The 15,895-nt window shown below is 55.8% G+C and overlaps 1 protein-coding gene across 5 annotated transcripts in view; it reads right to left on the reverse strand.

Annotated features, from left to right (window-relative positions):
- LOC115350203 (phosphofurin acidic cluster sorting protein 1-like) overlaps positions 1-15,895 on the reverse strand; it is a 78,543-nt gene that overhangs the window by 902 nt on the left and 61,746 nt on the right. For 4 of the 5 annotated variants that reach the window (XM_030035584.2, XM_030035582.2, XM_041128252.1 and 1 more), the window contains exons 3-24: positions 14,297-14,386; positions 13,800-13,925; positions 13,447-13,609; positions 13,198-13,289; positions 12,077-12,157; positions 11,211-11,270; positions 10,412-10,563; positions 5,639-5,732; positions 5,248-5,319; positions 4,824-4,954; positions 4,568-4,700; positions 4,348-4,452; positions 2,834-2,940; positions 2,375-2,529; positions 2,171-2,281; positions 1,981-2,083; positions 1,594-1,626; positions 1,184-1,226; positions 1,032-1,074; positions 783-924; positions 410-633; positions 92-205 (exon numbers count right to left, since the gene is read on the reverse strand). In XM_030035584.2, coding sequence (XP_029891444.1) covers positions 92-205; positions 410-633; positions 783-924; positions 1,032-1,074; positions 1,184-1,226; positions 1,594-1,626; positions 1,981-2,083; positions 2,171-2,281; positions 2,375-2,529; positions 2,834-2,940; positions 4,348-4,452; positions 4,568-4,700; positions 4,824-4,954; positions 5,248-5,319; positions 5,639-5,732; positions 10,412-10,563; positions 11,211-11,270; positions 12,077-12,157; positions 13,198-13,289; positions 13,447-13,609; positions 13,800-13,925; positions 14,297-14,386 — 2,374 coding nt within the window. The remainder of the gene's footprint in view (positions 1-91; positions 206-409; positions 634-782; positions 925-1,031; positions 1,075-1,183; positions 1,227-1,593; positions 1,627-1,980; positions 2,084-2,170; positions 2,282-2,374; positions 2,530-2,833; positions 2,941-4,347; positions 4,453-4,567; positions 4,701-4,823; positions 4,955-5,247; positions 5,320-5,638; positions 5,733-10,411; positions 10,564-11,210; positions 11,271-12,076; positions 12,158-13,197; positions 13,290-13,446; positions 13,610-13,799; positions 13,926-14,296; positions 14,387-15,895) is intronic. The other variant, XM_030035583.2, reaches the window with a different exon arrangement.

The raw sequence follows: 15,895 nt of genomic DNA on the forward strand, positions 1-15,895 counted from the left end.
CTGCCACAGGCAGCCTGTGCTGCTTCGTCTGCCCCCCCCCCCCCCCCCCCCCCCCCCCCTACAGCCCCGTGGGGCTTGCACCTCCCCTCACCTCGCAACATGGTGTTCTGGTGCTTGGCTGTGCAGATGAGGCGTGTGATCCCTTCGATGACCTGGCTTTTGGGTTCCAAGTCCTTCTCTTTTGGTTTCTTGCTCAGGAACATCACTGGGGTCCAAGGACAGACAGGACCAGTGTTAGGATATCCCCACCTGGCCCCGGGTGGGAGCCCTCACCCCAGGGCTGGCTGCACTGACTGGCCCCCGCTGGGCCGGGTCTCAGCCCTGCCCTCCTGCGGGCTCCCCCCCTGCCCTTTTTGCAACAGGCTGTGGCCCCCACAGCCAGAGAGCACCCTAGGGCGGGTTTGGTTACCTTTCTTGTTTTTCTCCTTGGTGACCACGGTCATGGCCATGGTGCTCGGGGGCACCAGCTCCCCCGTGCCGGGGATGCGGCTGACCTGGAGTGAGCGGAAATTGCTCTTGAGCGTGTTCTTGATACCCGTCTCCCGCTTCTCGCCCTCCTTCTTCCTGTCCAGCCCTTGTGTTGTCCAGTAGTCCACCTGCAGGCCCATCACCTCCACACCGGGGCTCAGAGACCTGGGCAAGACGGGCAGCACCGTGGAGCACGCAGCTGCACGCTGGCCCGATAACCCCAGGATGTGGCAACCTCGCCGGCGAGCACCTCAAACCCTCCCACCCCGCCACCCCCAGCACCCACTGCCTCAGACTGCGTGGGGATTCCTTACCCAGCACCGGAGAGGCCACTGCTGACAGACGGGGACGGCGGTGGGGTGCTCACAGTCTCCTTGCCGTAGGGGGCTGCTCCACCGGCGGCTGGCGCTGAGCTCAGAAGGGAGGGGGTGCAGACTGTGGCATCATCCGAGTCCACTGGGGAGGAATAGTGTGGGTTGGTGCGGGGGGGGTTGAGGGGCACCAACAAGGGCCTCCACGCAGTGGAGAAGGGAGCCAGGGACTGGGGGTTCCCAGGGACTCACCAGAGGCGCTGAAGGACTGCTCCACCAGACCCACCTTCACCACCTGCAAGGACAGATGAGTTAGATGATCCCCAGCATCAGCAGGGCTGTGCACTTCCCCTCTCTGCCCCCCCCCCAGCCCCAATTGCCTGCTGGCCCCTCAACACACTCACCCCCACGAAGGGTACAAACTTCTGGCAGGAGTCCTCGTCGGGGCTGCACGTGGAAGAGAGGCTGGTCAGGGTCTGGGCGTGCTGAGCACCGTGTGCCATAAGCCTAGCCTTGTGGCCCAGAGACCCCCGCACTGGCTGGGGCCAACGCTGGCTCACGGCCCCTGGGACAGTCTCCTCTGCCCTCCCTCCCATGGGACCCCCTGTCCCCGACATGGCAGCACAGGGCACACTACACAAGGAGGCAAGGAGTCGGCCCCCTCCAGTGCTGGGAGAGGGCTTGCATGCGGGAGGGCAGCCCTGCCCCGCTTTGGGGTCACAGCTCCTCTGCACGGCAAGAGGGATGGACGCACATGGGGAGAAAGGGGGGGGGGGGGGGGCCAGGCAGCGGCACAGCAAGCACAAGCCAATACCTGATATAAAAATCAAAATAGAGACTTCTCTTCCTTGGGTGCCAGAAACCAAGAGAAGGGAAAGGTGAGAGCGCAGCTGAAACACGAGCGTCAACCCCTGGGCAGCACAGTGCCGGCTCGCGGTCCCCAGCCCAGCCCAGCCCAGCCCTGGCAGCCGGTCCCCACTGTCGGGGTCGTCACAGCCCACAGCTACTGGAGGGGCCGAGCGCATCAGGGGGTGGCAGGGAACGGCGCTGCACGCCTCTTGCTGTGGAACCCCAGCTCCCCTCAGCACCGCGCTGCTTGCCGGCGGAGTAGAGCACGAGGCATCACTCGCCTGTCCCCCGTCTCCCACAGCCCTGGCTGAGGCCGCGTGAGGCAGGACAGGTTCCCCGGGACCACGCTCACCTCTTCTGCTTGTACGTCAGCATGGCCTCGGAGATGGGGAGCTGGTGAGAGAGGCTGGCTCCGGCGATGAACTGGGCGACGCGGCCCGCGATGTCCACGGTGTCTGCGGGCGCAAAGAGCCGTGAGGGCCTTGGTGGGAGCTGGGCTCCCCTTCGAGGCACTGCTGGCCCCAGCCTGCCCCGCTCCTCACCTGCGATGGGTGGCTCAGCCCTGCTGAACAGCTCCCGCCATGCCGTGTCCAGGAAGAGAGTGCTGTATTTGTTATCCACCGAGGCCAGGTACTTGGCCAGAGGGTGAGAGCCTGTGGGTGAGAAGGGCGAGATTGGCTCCAGGCCGGGGAGCCCGGGGTGGCGGGAGAGGACAACCCTGGGGTTCGGCTCATGGTGGCTCTCACCCAGTGGCACAAGAAGGAAGCGAAGGTAGTTGAGCCAGTCGGGTGTCTTGCTGGCCAGCTGCTCCACAAAGAAACGGAGGACAACGCTCAGGTAGCTCTGGTCGCCCGCCACCACCACCTTTACTGGGGGAGGCATGTGGGAGTTACAGTTACAGCTGCCAAAGGGAGAGAAAAGGAGACTGTGAGGGACACGCAGTGGCTCAGGGGGCAGGGGACGTGCCCTGCCGAGCCAGCCGACCCAGCATCAGAAACCCATTGCTGACTATTTCCAGCTTGCTGAGCGCTGCCGTGGGCGCAACCAGCCCTGGGATCCCCCGTTTTCCCCAGGGCCTATACCTGTTCCTATAGTTGTGTCCACAATCCCAAAGGGTCCTAAAAAGCCCTGGGGGAGCCAGGGCCCTTCCCAGCCCTTCTCTGCAGTCGTAGGAAGCCGCCAGGCCGAGCCCAAGCCGTACTCACTATCGCTGGATGCGGGAGACAGTGGTGTTGAAGGCTGCCTGGATGTCCGCCACGGAGCAGGTGGATACGACCAACTGCTTGTGCGCCTGGAGCTGCTCACTCACGTACTGCCAATGCAGAGAGCTTGGGTTAAGGTACCCTGGGGTGGGGGGGCATGGCTGTGCTGGCCAGCACCAGCCCATGCCTGCCCTGGCCCCTGTGCCTCCTGGAATAGAGCTGGGGCCCCTGTCGCCACCCACGCCTGTGCAGGGAGGCTGAAACCATCAGGTCATCCCTGGCTGCGTGCCTGAGCATCCCTGCTCCTCCCAGCTCTGCTCCGGGGGGCTGGCTGCCATAGCCCCCTGCTCTCTCCTTTGAGCGCAGCAGTCACCACCCTGCGACGGCAAGAGCAAATCTGTCCCAAGAACCAGGCTGTGCTCCTTGAGAGAAAGGGTTTGGTCCAGGGACCCTCAGATTTAAATCCTGCCATCCCACAGCAGGGCCCAGCTCCAGGCTCAGTCCCCCTCTGCTCATTCCTTTCTCTTGCTCTCTCCCACTGTAGCACTGCAAAATCCTTCTGTGCCTCCGCAGGTGTCTGCGTGTAACTGAACAGTGATAAAACAGGCAGCCGTGCTAGACAAGGGGGCTTAGAAGATGCCATGACAGCAGTGTCTGGAAATGGGCATTGCTCCTTTTTTCCCCATCAGGACAAGAGCTAGAGAAGGAACATGCCAAGGATTGCACGGCTTGGGTCAAGACTCCACCACCTCTCACTGAGAAGCCCTTTCTTCTGCCGCAAAGCCTGCCTTGATTTTCCAGCACTTTCTAGATGTCAGATGTAGCTGCAGGATCCCAAAGGGGTCTCGCCGGTGCTTTATATAACTGCCGTTTGCATGTTTGCACACACATACATGGCCCTGCTCACCTTCAGCAGTCAAGTCCATGCATGGGAGAGGCAGGTGCTCGTCAGGGGCTAGGTCCGTCCTCACACGGACGCGATGGTGATCAGCATGAGGCAGGAAAGCCTCACATGCCTCCCTGCCCAGAGACCCCAGCTCTGACAATGCAGTTAATGCTCCCTGGGAGCGGTGGGCTATGCTCTCCCATCTCTGAGTGGGAAACGGCACCTCTGCTGCTTCCCAGGGCCTGGTGGCAGAGCAGAGGGAGTCTGGCACCTCTGCCAGGGCATCCAACAAAGCTCTGACCAGTGTAGTCACTGGGAGCCAGGACCAAGCAGTGAGGGCACAAGGTACAGCCCGTTAACCAGCCTTCCTGGGACTGCTCAGGGCATCGTGCTTTGAGGATCCAGCAATGCTGGCATGTGGCACGTGACAGAGAAGACGTGCCAGAGTCTTGCGCCTGTAGCTCAGCACTGTGCAAAATGCACTGTCTCCCCAGAGGAAGGGCCACCCTGGGGGAGAGGAGGGCACGGCTGGTGCCAGTTTCCTTAGGACACCCTGCCGTGGTTGGGAGAATCCCCTGGGATCCTGCTTACAGCTCCCCTCGTGCACCCAGCTCCCGTCATGCCTACTCACCTGCCCTTGCCACTCGGCGACATTCACCAGCACAATGCTCTCGGGGAGCTGCTCGTCTGAGACCAGGATCTGGTTCAGCTGATCATAAACAGACTTTCGGGGCACCTATGACAGCATCACCACAAAGGTTAATGCCAACCAGCTGCCTTGGCTGCTCTGCCCATGGCTGAAGGGCTCTTGAGTGAGAAGCCTCCGGGTGAGGTGGCTTCCAGGGCCTCACCTGCGTGCTGTGCCATGAGTCTGGAGAGCTCTCGCTGTCCAAGCTGCTGGCGCGGCCACCCTGTCCCTTTGAGCTCTGCCGGTCCTTCACAGAGGTGCTGCGGGGACGCCACAACTGCTTGCTCTCTGCCTTACTGTGAGCAAGAAGCAGGAGAGGCAACACCGTTGAGGAAATCCCATCTCCATCAACCCCCGCTCATTCCAGGGAGCCAGCGTGAGGCCTCTCAGCCCTGGCATGGGGCACAGACCCACCTTACCTGGGGGACACGGCACTGGGGAGCTCGGCTTTGGTTCCAGGACCCAGCTGGGCCAGCCTGTCCACGCTGCCCTCCCTCGTTGCAGCCTCTGCGGGGGCCAGCCGTGAACATGGCTCTTCTGCAGCCAGCTCCTGAGGGCCACACACAATCACGTCGCACACGCCGCTCTCCCTGCCCTGCTCCCTGCACCCATGGGTGCCCCCATCCAGGATAAGGCTGGTGGCCCTGCTGGAGAGCCAAGGCTGCAGGGCCTTGAGGGGGCTGGGCTGCATCTTCTGCAGACCCTAACCCTGCTCTCCAGCCCAATCTACTTGTCCCCCCCAGCCCTGCTCCCAGGCTGGTGGGCACCCCCGGTACCCCAAAAAGCAAGGTTGGGACCTGAGGGAGCTCCAGCCCTATTCCACATCCCATAGCCTGGACTCACCACTGCAGGGATCTCCACCCCCGGCTCCTCCTGCGGTCGCAGCGCTCCCGGCTTCCGCTTGTCTGCCTCACCCTGGGGGACATGGAGCGGGGTCAGAGCAGGATGGAGCACCCCGAGCGGGGCAGCTGCCAGCGACCCATGCCTGGCCTCACAGAACACACGCTCCCACAGGGGAGCCCGACGTCCCCCTGGGACCGGCCCCAGAGGATGCCCCCCATCACTACCTGTCTGCCTGCGCTGGGAAAAAGAAGAGGAAAGAAGGGAAGGAGCAGCCCCAGGCAGGTGCTGCCAGGAGCTGTGGTCTCAGAGGGAGCTGCAGGCACTGCAGGGATGCTGGGCTGGCTGGGGAGGGAAGGGGGCAAGAGGTGGTGGTGGTGGTGGTATAACTCACAGGGCTGCCCGACTCTTGATCCTGCCCTTTCTGGCTGTGCAGACTGCCGATCTCAGTCTGGGAACCAGAATGAGAGACTCCCTCAAAGAAACGCCTGCAGAGAAACAGACAGACGAACGGACGGACGGACAGACAGACAGACGGGAGAGAAAAAGGCAGGAATAAGAGAGGAACGAAGTCACCATGATCCCAGCACACCCCCGCCGGCCTGTCCCAAGCACAAAGCACTGTGGAGAGGTCCCCAGTGGGACACAGGGCCAGACACCCAAGTGTCCGAGCAACTCACAGCCTAGATGCAGACCTGCCAGCAGACCGCCAGACCCACACACCATGGTCTGCTGCAACAATGCTGGGTGCAGGGACAGGATGGGGCCACCCCAGACCAACAGGGCTAGACCTGTGACCCCAGTGAGTTGGAGGCAGGGTCCCTGTCTCCTAGCCAGCAGTGATTTCTCTCAGGTGATCCCCCACCACTGCAGTGCAGGATGAGGAACTGCCACCTTGTCCCATCTCACTGGTAGATGGTCTCTGTCAACACCGCAACCCCAATGTGCTGCTGAACCTCTCTGCCCCCTCTGCACCACCACAGCTTCCACAGATTTCTGCTGCCTTCCCTTCTGCTCCCCCTTTTCCAGGGAGAGCTCCTTGCCTCTGACTGCTGCTGCTGCACACTTCCAGCAGCAGCTTCCACCTTCCCTTTCTTCTTTCCCCTTTCCCGAGGCTCTGAAGACCACAGTATTGCACACAGAACCACACCTCAGGTAGCACAACAGCACAGCAATGTCCTCTTTTGTTCCCCAGCACTTAAATTTGCCTTTTTTTAGGTCTCTGAGCTGATGTTTTGGTAGAGCTGCACCGTGCAACTCCAAGGTCCCGTTTCCAAGTCACAACGGTCAACACAGGAACTCCCTTGGGGCAGCAGGACTGGCTCTGCCACCACAGTGTGAGCTTCCACCTTTGTTTCCCCTTTTTCCACCCATTATTTATTTGCCAAGGACCCTCTCCACATCCTGTGGGCTGCTCAAAGACCAGTCTTTAGGAAACAAGCAGGCTCTATCACTGGATCTCACCTGTCAGCTTTCTCAGGACCCTTGCAGCAACTGCAGCCCATCTGCAATGTGTGACTTTCCTGCAGGAGATCTGAGCTAGCTTCCCTCTAACCTGTATGTATGTATTTGCTCACTAGCTCCCAGGAAAAGTTTCTCCTGATTTGCCTGGTGTGCAGATGGGGATACCAGATTGCAGGTTTCCAGGGACGGCCACAGAGGCTTAGGATTGTCCTAGTTTCAGCTGGAATAGAGTTAACTGTCTTCCTAGTAGCTGGTACGGTGCTATGTTTTGAGTTCAGTATGAGAAGAATGTTGATAACACCGATGTTTTCAGTTGCTGCTAGTAGTGTTTAGACTAATGTCAAGGATTTTTCAGCTTCTCATGCCCAGCCAGTGAGAAAGCTGGAGGGGCACAAGAAGTTGGCACAGGACACAGCCAGGGCAGCTGACTCAAACTGGCCAACCCGGTATTCCATACCATGGGACGTCCCATCTAGTATAGGAACTGGGAAGTGGGGGCGGGGGTATCGGGGCTCGGGGACTAGCTGGGTGCCGGTCAGCAGGCGGTGAGCAATTGCACTGCGCATCATTTGTACATTCCAATCCTTTCATTATTGCTGTTGTCATCATTATCATTATTCGTTTCTTCTTTTCTGTTCTATTAAACTGTTCTTATCTCAACCCGTGGGTTTTGCTTCTTTTTCCCGATTTTCTCCCCCATCCCACTGGGTGGGGGGGGAGTGAGTGAGCGGCTGCGTGGTGCTTAGCTGCTGGCTGGGGTTAAACCACGACAAGGATATAGAGCAGTTCTTCTGTTAGGACTCTGCTAGAGTTTCCATTGTTTTCCACTGTCCTCAACTGGAGGTATCTGCAGCTTTCTGCAGGATACCTACAGACCTCTGAACATTCTGGCTGATCCTTTTACTGTCCTTTTAACATGTTTCCTCATTTGTATACAGCACAATGTGCTGCCAGGCACAATAGTGTTTGTCAGGTTCTTTGCTTTTACTGCTCCTACAAGGACATTTCATCTCAGCAAATGATGGTCCCCACCACAGAGCAGCAATTCAGAAGCAGCGTTTATACACTGGCTGGGGGAAGTCAAGGCTTGATTTTCTTCTCACTGGCTCCATGACCAGCTGCTTCACGACATGTTCATTTACCAAAGCTCCAGGTTTAGAGTTGGAATTGTGCCATTGTGCCCTGGTGGGACATTTTCTCCAGGTCATACAGAGGTAAATGATGTCTCCTGTTATTAACATATTTCAGCTCTCTCCACCCCTCCAATCTCTGCTACAGGATCTCAGACATTGTCACCACCCTGTACAGTCATTATTCTACACCTGCCTTTTCTCAGCCAGCAATATCAATCCATACAGACTATGTTAATAACTTAAGAGTCAAACCAGAAAAATATGTACGTTTTCTAATAATTCACTCCCCAATCAGCATCTCTCCCACACTCCTCTGTACTGTCCCAGTAATCCCACCAGAACATGACATACCCCTGGTGCCATTGGCACCTCAAAAAGGTATCTTCATCCCCTCCTTTTTCTTAGACATTGGATGTGTCTAGATTGTATACACTTGGTCTGGCTTTCAATACCTCATTTAAATGGGGCTGTCTCCCCCTTCCCCATGGAAGCTGTGTCTGTTTGTCCTCTCTCACTTGCATTTCAGAAGCTTTCATCCCTAGAGTATATATCACACTGAGCACAGAACTCTTCTGCAGCTCTCAGCTTTCCCTGTTCCGCAGTTTAAAGGCTCTCCTATAGACATGATTGAGCCTGAGTCTCAGCAGGTTGAGATTTATGTAAATCCCAGCCCTTCTGCACAGCCTCCTTCTGTTTTCACTGAATTAGCCCCCTCTCCCCCACCCATTTTCCCAGTCACCTATGGAGACATTTGGTCCTTCACCTCTGATCTTCAATCAAAGGCTCTGACTGTTGAGGTCTTACCTAACAGCCTCAGCTCTAGCTCCAGTTTCACCCCAGTGCAGGAGCAGCCTACAGCTGCATGGCCCCCACGGCTGATCAAAAGAATGGCTATCTATTCCCAACACCACTGGCTCAATCCAGTGCACCAGCCACTGCTCACCCTTAAGGGCTACTTTAATGCCCTTGCTCCACACAGACCTTCACAGTGTCGAGCAAGGCTGTCTATGACAATAAATAAACCCAACATGAGGACCACATCTTGAATTTACAGGCTGGGCTGGAAGGTCATCACCAGCTGAGAAGGCTATGCAGGGCCTTGGAACCATGCAGTCTACACTAAAGACCTTGGCAGTCAGCTCCCACATCTCCTTAGAAAAAGTACAGACCCAGTAATGTGACTTCAAGGGGATACACACTCAGCACTGCCAGAAACTGAGGCACTGGAGAGCAAACCAAGCTAGGGACACTTCGTGAACAGGCTGAAAACCAGCCCAGGGCCCAGTAGACTGTCCTACCAGAGACAGCAGCAAACACCCAAGGAAGACTGTAATGGCAGGTGCAAGCACAAACCAGCAGTTCCTCTAGGATGCTCTCCCAATGACCAGATATTTGCAAGTAGGCACTTGCAGAACCAGGGCAGGGTCTTATATTTAAATACTCTCAATAGACTTTTACAGTTTACATAGTTTTACATAGTTTGCATACATAAACCACTAACTGACCACAAAAAGACCTTCCTTTTTCTCCCACAGTGCCTTTGTCTCTTTTGATATCAGACAGACCACGTGAAACTCCTTTTGGAGTCCAAGCAGACCACCTAAGCAGCTCCCCCTTGCTCGCACGCCTGCTGTCTCCTTCACAACGACTTGTGGATTTGTGGAAAACATGACTGCTGTCATGTTCCTGTTTCTTCCCCAGTGCCCCATGGGTTCCTGAATCCAGATTTAATTTCAAACAGTTTGCCTGCGGCAGACCAAGTCTGCTACCCCTGCTAAGTACCTTCAGCAGGGATTCCAACTAATCCAAATTATATTTAAATACCGAACTATAGAAATAATAATGACAAGTAAGCTTGGCTTGGCTAGAAGAGACCCAGCACACTGTGAGGCAGCCAAGTAGAAAGACAATAAAAGGCAACTTTCTCACAAAAGGACAGCACGGAAACAGAACAGCCATGAGCAGAGAGGCCAGGTGAATGCAGATCACATGGGAGAAAAGCCTGGTTTCACTGCATGGTCCGCTGGAGACCTCTGTGCCAAGTCAGCAGTGCTTGGCAGAGCAAGTCAAGCCACTGGGTGCCTGGGGAATGGAGCGAGGAATATCACTGATGGTTGCTAGTCACATGTCTCCACAAAGGGTCGGAACGCAGCATGCAGATCTCACAGGGACACAAGGACTGGCCTATGCAGTCACAAAGTGCTCAAAAGGCATGCTTCAGTGTGGAGAGCCCTGTGAAGGCCAGGACTGCCAGCAGAAAGATATGAGAGCTGGGAACAGCCAGGGCTTAGATCAAGTAGGTACTTTTCCAGCAGATCAGTAAGCGTCAGATGCTCGGCTGGCAGGAAATTAAATGAGACTGAATGTGAAGGAAGCCAGTTTTAATGGGCAGTTTTGAGTTTACTAAACAGGATATGCAACTGAGGAGCTCAGTGGTGCCAATAGAAGATGGCAATGGGAGTGGAGACAAGACAACGCCTGCATTAGCCCAAGCAACAGAAAGTGTCAGAGAGCATTTCTCTAGGTCCCATAGCCTGCACTGTTGGCCTGTGACTCCCTGCAACCCTTACCTCAGCGTGGGCTTGGGTGTGCTGTGCACACTTTCATTGTCCTCAATCTCGGGGCCGCTGTCACTGTTGTTGCACTCTTCCAGGCTGTCATAGAGCAAGCCCAGGTCTTCCTCCACCTCCTGGGTCTGGTCTACAGGGTCAGAGTCCAGGACCTGTGGGACCAAGCCCAGAGGGCAATGAAGAAATATGGAGTCACCTGCATCCCAGGCCAGGCACATAAAATCTCCTCTCCAGCCACGAGGCACACCACAGCACTGTTCCCACCTCAAGGAGCCAAATCCAGGCTGTGGAAGAAGCAAGTGACACTGTCATTGGGCCAAAGGAGGGTGCCATGAGCACGACATCCAAAGCAGTCTCAGACACCCTTCATACTTACTAGGAGTTAAGACACCTGGGAGGACCTTCACGGGCTGTGCTGCACACTCAGTCCAGGCTCCCAGCCAAGGCCAGCTACCCGCAGGCTGATGTTAGCCTGCTCTCATTTGTGAACAGGATTGCCCCTGCAATGCCAGCTCCTGGGGCAGAGCCAGTCTACAACAGCACCCTTCTTCCCCTGGCCCCTCTCCCCAGCAGGAAGGTGTTTTTTATTTGAGCATGAGGGTCAGAGTTGCCTTCTTGGGGTAGAAGGCTTTGGAAAAGCCAAGGCCCAGTCTGTGCCACACAGTGGTCTCACACCACCTTTGTTAACACCCCTGAGCACCTGCAGCTCATGCCTTGTGCTCCCAGTGAGAACCAGCACTCTGACACCTACACATCTGCAGGAGACACCACCAGGTGGGACAGCCTTCCCACTTCTTACCTCCTCTGTCACTTTAAACCTCTTCAGCAAAGCCACAAATTTCTGCTTGAAGTTTGGTTGCTAAAACAAAACAAAGAAAGAAAAAAGATCAGGAAATCTATCAAACCATGTTCCAAGACGACTAACATACAGGCCACGGTTGCTCTCTTTAACATGCCATCAGCTCCATTCTGGGTCCACAGACCCAAGGTCAGCTGTTACCTCCCTTGCTCTTTAAATTTGCTGTAGGATTTGGACTAAATCTGCACTCCGCAAGAAACCACTGTATCTGGGCATGAGGGAGGGTGCAAGGACTCAGACTCTCTGCTATGGGCTGGAATAGCACTTTCTCTCCATTTATATCCCCTTTCTCCCCAGACCACCTGGTTGAGGAATGCTGCCTTCAAGCAAGAAAAGATAGGGAACAAACTCGGGAAGAAGGTGCCCAGGGACCTGCAGGGCTGAAGCAGATGGGGACAAGGAGATGCTTAGAGAGCAGGGGGCTGGCAGGGTAGCTCCCCACTTCTGCTGACAGGCAGAGGAGCTGCTAATGGTTCACCCTTCCTTGCGCCAACCTTCCCCTTCCTTGGAGAGGGAAAGAGAAGAGACCATGTCACAGCAGCAAGTCAAAACTGTGTTGTACATAGATCATCACTGATAGGAATCCAGGCTAAACACAGTACAGACTGTGAGCTGGGGTACAGCTCTGAGCAGCAAGCTAACTCATTAATGGCGAGAGGTTTGCCCCTTCTTCTCAGAGCCAAGGGCTCTCTCCCCTGCTCTGCACCAGTGCCAGCATCCCCCCCAGATCCTCCTCACTCCCAGCAGGGAGGGGAGGGAGTGAATCCCTTCCACCCCTTTGATCACATTGTAAATGCTGATGTTACTCTGGTCATTGATGTGGTTCGGATCATTTTCCTCCTAGCCTTCTTGGTTTTCCTCAAGTCATCCTCTTCATCAAACAGATCCTGCAGGCAAAAGGTCACATCACATCAGAGCAACTCAGAGTGCAGGGAGCAGCATCTCCTAGAAGTTCCCCTGTCCCACACTTGCCCCCCATTTTGAAAAGCTTTGGTCCACTCTGCTCCCAGAGTTTTACTTCTCACTTCTCCCACCTCTCTATGCATCTCCTTCTCCCTCCTTAGCACTGTCCCCCAATAGACCTTCTTCCCCAGCGCCTTTGCCCTCAGGCCCCTCCAGAGGGACATGTACCAGCAAGATTCAGAGGGGAGACAGTAGCTTTCTACAACAGTCCTTGTTACAACCTAAAACTCTTCTCTCTGCACTCGCCAGCCTCCCCGTGACCCATGTGTTGTTCTCCTGCTCTCCCCTCTCCAGGGTTAGCTCAGAGGGCACAGCACTCATGCTCACAAAAAGTGTTCTTCCAGGGATCAGCCTCAACAATACACACAGCTCCCAGGGACATGGGGCCCTGATGCGTTAACCCCGCATGATGGGACAGGTAATGTGGAGGACCCTGAACAGGGGTTTGTCCCTGTGCTTGATCAGCACGCTACCACAAGTCTTTTTTGGCCTTGAGTGTAAGCACCACAACAAGAGGACAGCAAACAGCAGTGGCACAGCTCATCACAGGGCTGGGATGGGTCTGCCACCTCTAACTATTTTCAGACCCAGACTGTACTTCTTCCTAAAATCTCTGTTCTCTCTCTGAGAGAGGGCAACCTCTGGCCTGTTATCACAGGGAGATGGGAGAGAATCGTGGCGCAAGATGGAGGGGGGTCAGCAGGGGTTTTATGCTGCAGACCAGACAGCCCCAAGAACAGATGGGTGAGACCTATGGCTCTCCAAAGTCCCTTGCTCCACCATGGACTTGATAGCAGTCCACAGTTCTTCCTGCTGTCAGGTATTGTGGCTCTCTGCCCTCCAAAACCATGACAAATGTTTACAAGGGAGATGAGAGGGCTCAGGGTGATCAAGACCCTCAACCCCTGACTCATGCCCCAGAAATGGGACCAGGACATAAGCCACTTTGCCAGGCCTCCCTTACCTGACCCTGCACAGCATCATCACTGGCTTCCTGCTCTGAGGAGAAGCTGTCATCCTCTTCTTCAGAGTAGTTATCAATGTCTGGGGAGCGATCTGAAAGCAGACAGTGCAGATGCCACAGCTAAGCATGACACCTGTCATGGCCCCAATGAAATGATTGGTATTGTTGGCAGGCACTTGGGGACGCTCTCCGTTACCCATGTCCTGTCCCAAACGCTTGCCTTCAAGTCTGTGATGAGCGCTAACACACCTGAAGCTTTGATTTTAGGACCTGAGGGGACGCTCCCATCCTCATGGTCAATGGGCTGACTGGACAAAGAGTAGATGCTGATTTCAGCCACTCGGATGTTCACATCCTTCATGTTGCTGTGGAGGCCCAGAAGCTGCCCGCCATCCGTCGGGTGCTGCATCACCTAGACAGACAGACAGGTCCCCTGCCAGGGTGACACAATGGCAGCTGGCAGCCCACCCCCTCTGTCTTACAGCTAGCCAACAAGCCAGAGCACTCACAGCACCGAGCGCCTGCCAGCCAGCCCAGCTCCCTTCCCAGCACTGGCACAGGGAGGCCGTGCAAAGCTCCCCTCTATTCCCAGTACCCTGTACCTCGGCCATGTTAATGATGCCCACTGCAAGGGTCTTGTAGCCCAGGATCGTGCGGTTCTTGTATCTCTTCCTCCGTTGCAGCATGATCTGTAGTTTGTTGCCATCTCTCTTGAGGAAGTGTGGGTACTGGGGAAGGGAAGCACAGGGAAGATAGCAGCATGAGGGCAGGGCTCAGCGTGACACACAGGTAGAAAACTCTTCCTCAGTGCTGATGTACAGCAAGACCTGACCTGCTGAGCTTTGAGGTGCCCCTCAAAGCCCACCTGCACACCACATCATCCTCCAAATCCCCATGCCCAGCAAAACAACCCCTGGAGCAATGGAGCAGCTGGCCAGCAGCAGGAATCTGTGCTGTTATGATCTGAGCATGGGCGACCACAAGAGGCCCCTCCTCAGAGGCTACCCCGTTCACACTGAGCCCCCAAAGCCATGCTTGCAGAGAAATGCCAGGTGAGGGGAGCACCAGGGAGCCCAGGGGACCAGGCAACACAAGGTACCTGCAGTGAGAAGGTCAGCTCCAGCTCGGTCTCCATCAGGCCACCAGGCGGGAGGACGTATTCATTTGATCTCAGGACTCGCTTTGAACCCTACAAGAAGATTGGTAGACGCACACAGCTAAGCTGGAGCAGCTTGGCCACAGACTCCACTTGCACCACACACACAAGCCAACGGTGTTGACAGTCCACAAGGAAAAAGCCAGTGCCTTGACTGTTCTGTTCCACCTCACAGAGCCACCTTACACACCACTCAATGCTTCGCAAAAGCCTGCAGTTTCTCCTGAGCTTCCAAAGGCCCCTTCTCCTTGCCCACCTGCCAGGGAGCACTTGGTCCTCCCAAACCTGCTCTGCTTAATCTGGCTCCTTGCACCTAAAGCCCACCAGATGCTGTGGAGGGGGACACTGCTAGAGCCAGAGGGAGCCATGCATACAGCACCAGCAGGGGAAGGAAAGGGTCCCGACACACTGCCTAGCCAGGAAAGGGACAGGTCCTGGAGCACATCTCTGCCCCCCAGCAGACAGACCCAGTGCAGACCCCTGGCCAGGCACAGCTGGTAAGATGGCTCTGCTGGGACCAAGGCAGGATGTCTCAGGGGAACAGGGATCCCCCCACTTGCCTAGCTTGTGTCTCAGAAACTTCTCCTTGTCTTTTCCTTGGGCAGCGGTCCTTATCTCTCCACGTATACAAATGTTTTTTTGTCCCAGGAGGGCAGTAAGAGAGGCACTCTAACCATGTGCCCACTCCAACTCTTTCCTTTACTTCTGTCCTATCTTTACTATCTCTATGGCTTGGCTGCTGACAGAGACACTGAATGACTTCAGGGATGAAAACAGCTGTCTGCATGCACCAGGCTCTCTTGGTCGCAGGGTGGCACAATGCACAGACCTCTCAAAAGGCCCATGCCCTCTGGCTGTGTCCCTGCAGGGCTGTGAGACCAGCTCCAAGCATAAAATAGCCCATGGTGGTTCCTCACTCTCTCCTGCCTCCCTGTGAATGGGCCAGCAAGCCGAGACATTGATTTAGGGAGGCAACAGGATAGGCCAGTACAGCTGTTCTTGCAAATCAGTTACCATTGCTTTTGTGAGCCCTCCTTAATTTAAACTGTGGGCTAGTAAGCAGATGGGTCAAAACTAACCAAATAGGCACAGCAGTTAAAAGGAACCAGGTCCCACCTCATGTATGTTGCCCCTTCCTTCCCAGGACCTCACTCCATCCCCACATGCTTCCCAGCTTGATCCTGACAGATGCCTTGGCCAGCAGGATCCTAAGTTGGCCATGGTCAGAGACCCTCCAGCAACTGAGGCAAATCCTAGATTTGGCTAATGTTAGGTGAGGTTAGAGCCCCCAGCTCTTCACCTCCACTGCAACTTGGACAGCAGCCCCAGAAGTCATGACAGGAGCATGCAGGTGGCACCGTAAAGGAGACCACAGCTACATCCCCTCTGCAATCAAAGACAATGACAATGGGCACAGGCATGTTTCAGCACCCAGTGAGCACCAAGGAAGCTTGCTGATGGGAACTTCAGCAGGGTCCAGGAAGCCTGCGTGGTGCTGATATAAGGCCTTTCTTGCACCTCTTGCATGCTGATGTTACCCCT

Source organism: Aquila chrysaetos, chromosome 13, assembly GCF_900496995.4.
Source record: "Aquila chrysaetos chrysaetos chromosome 13, bAquChr1.4, whole genome shotgun sequence".
NCBI classification, from domain to species: Eukaryota; Metazoa; Chordata; class Aves; order Accipitriformes; family Accipitridae; genus Aquila; species Aquila chrysaetos.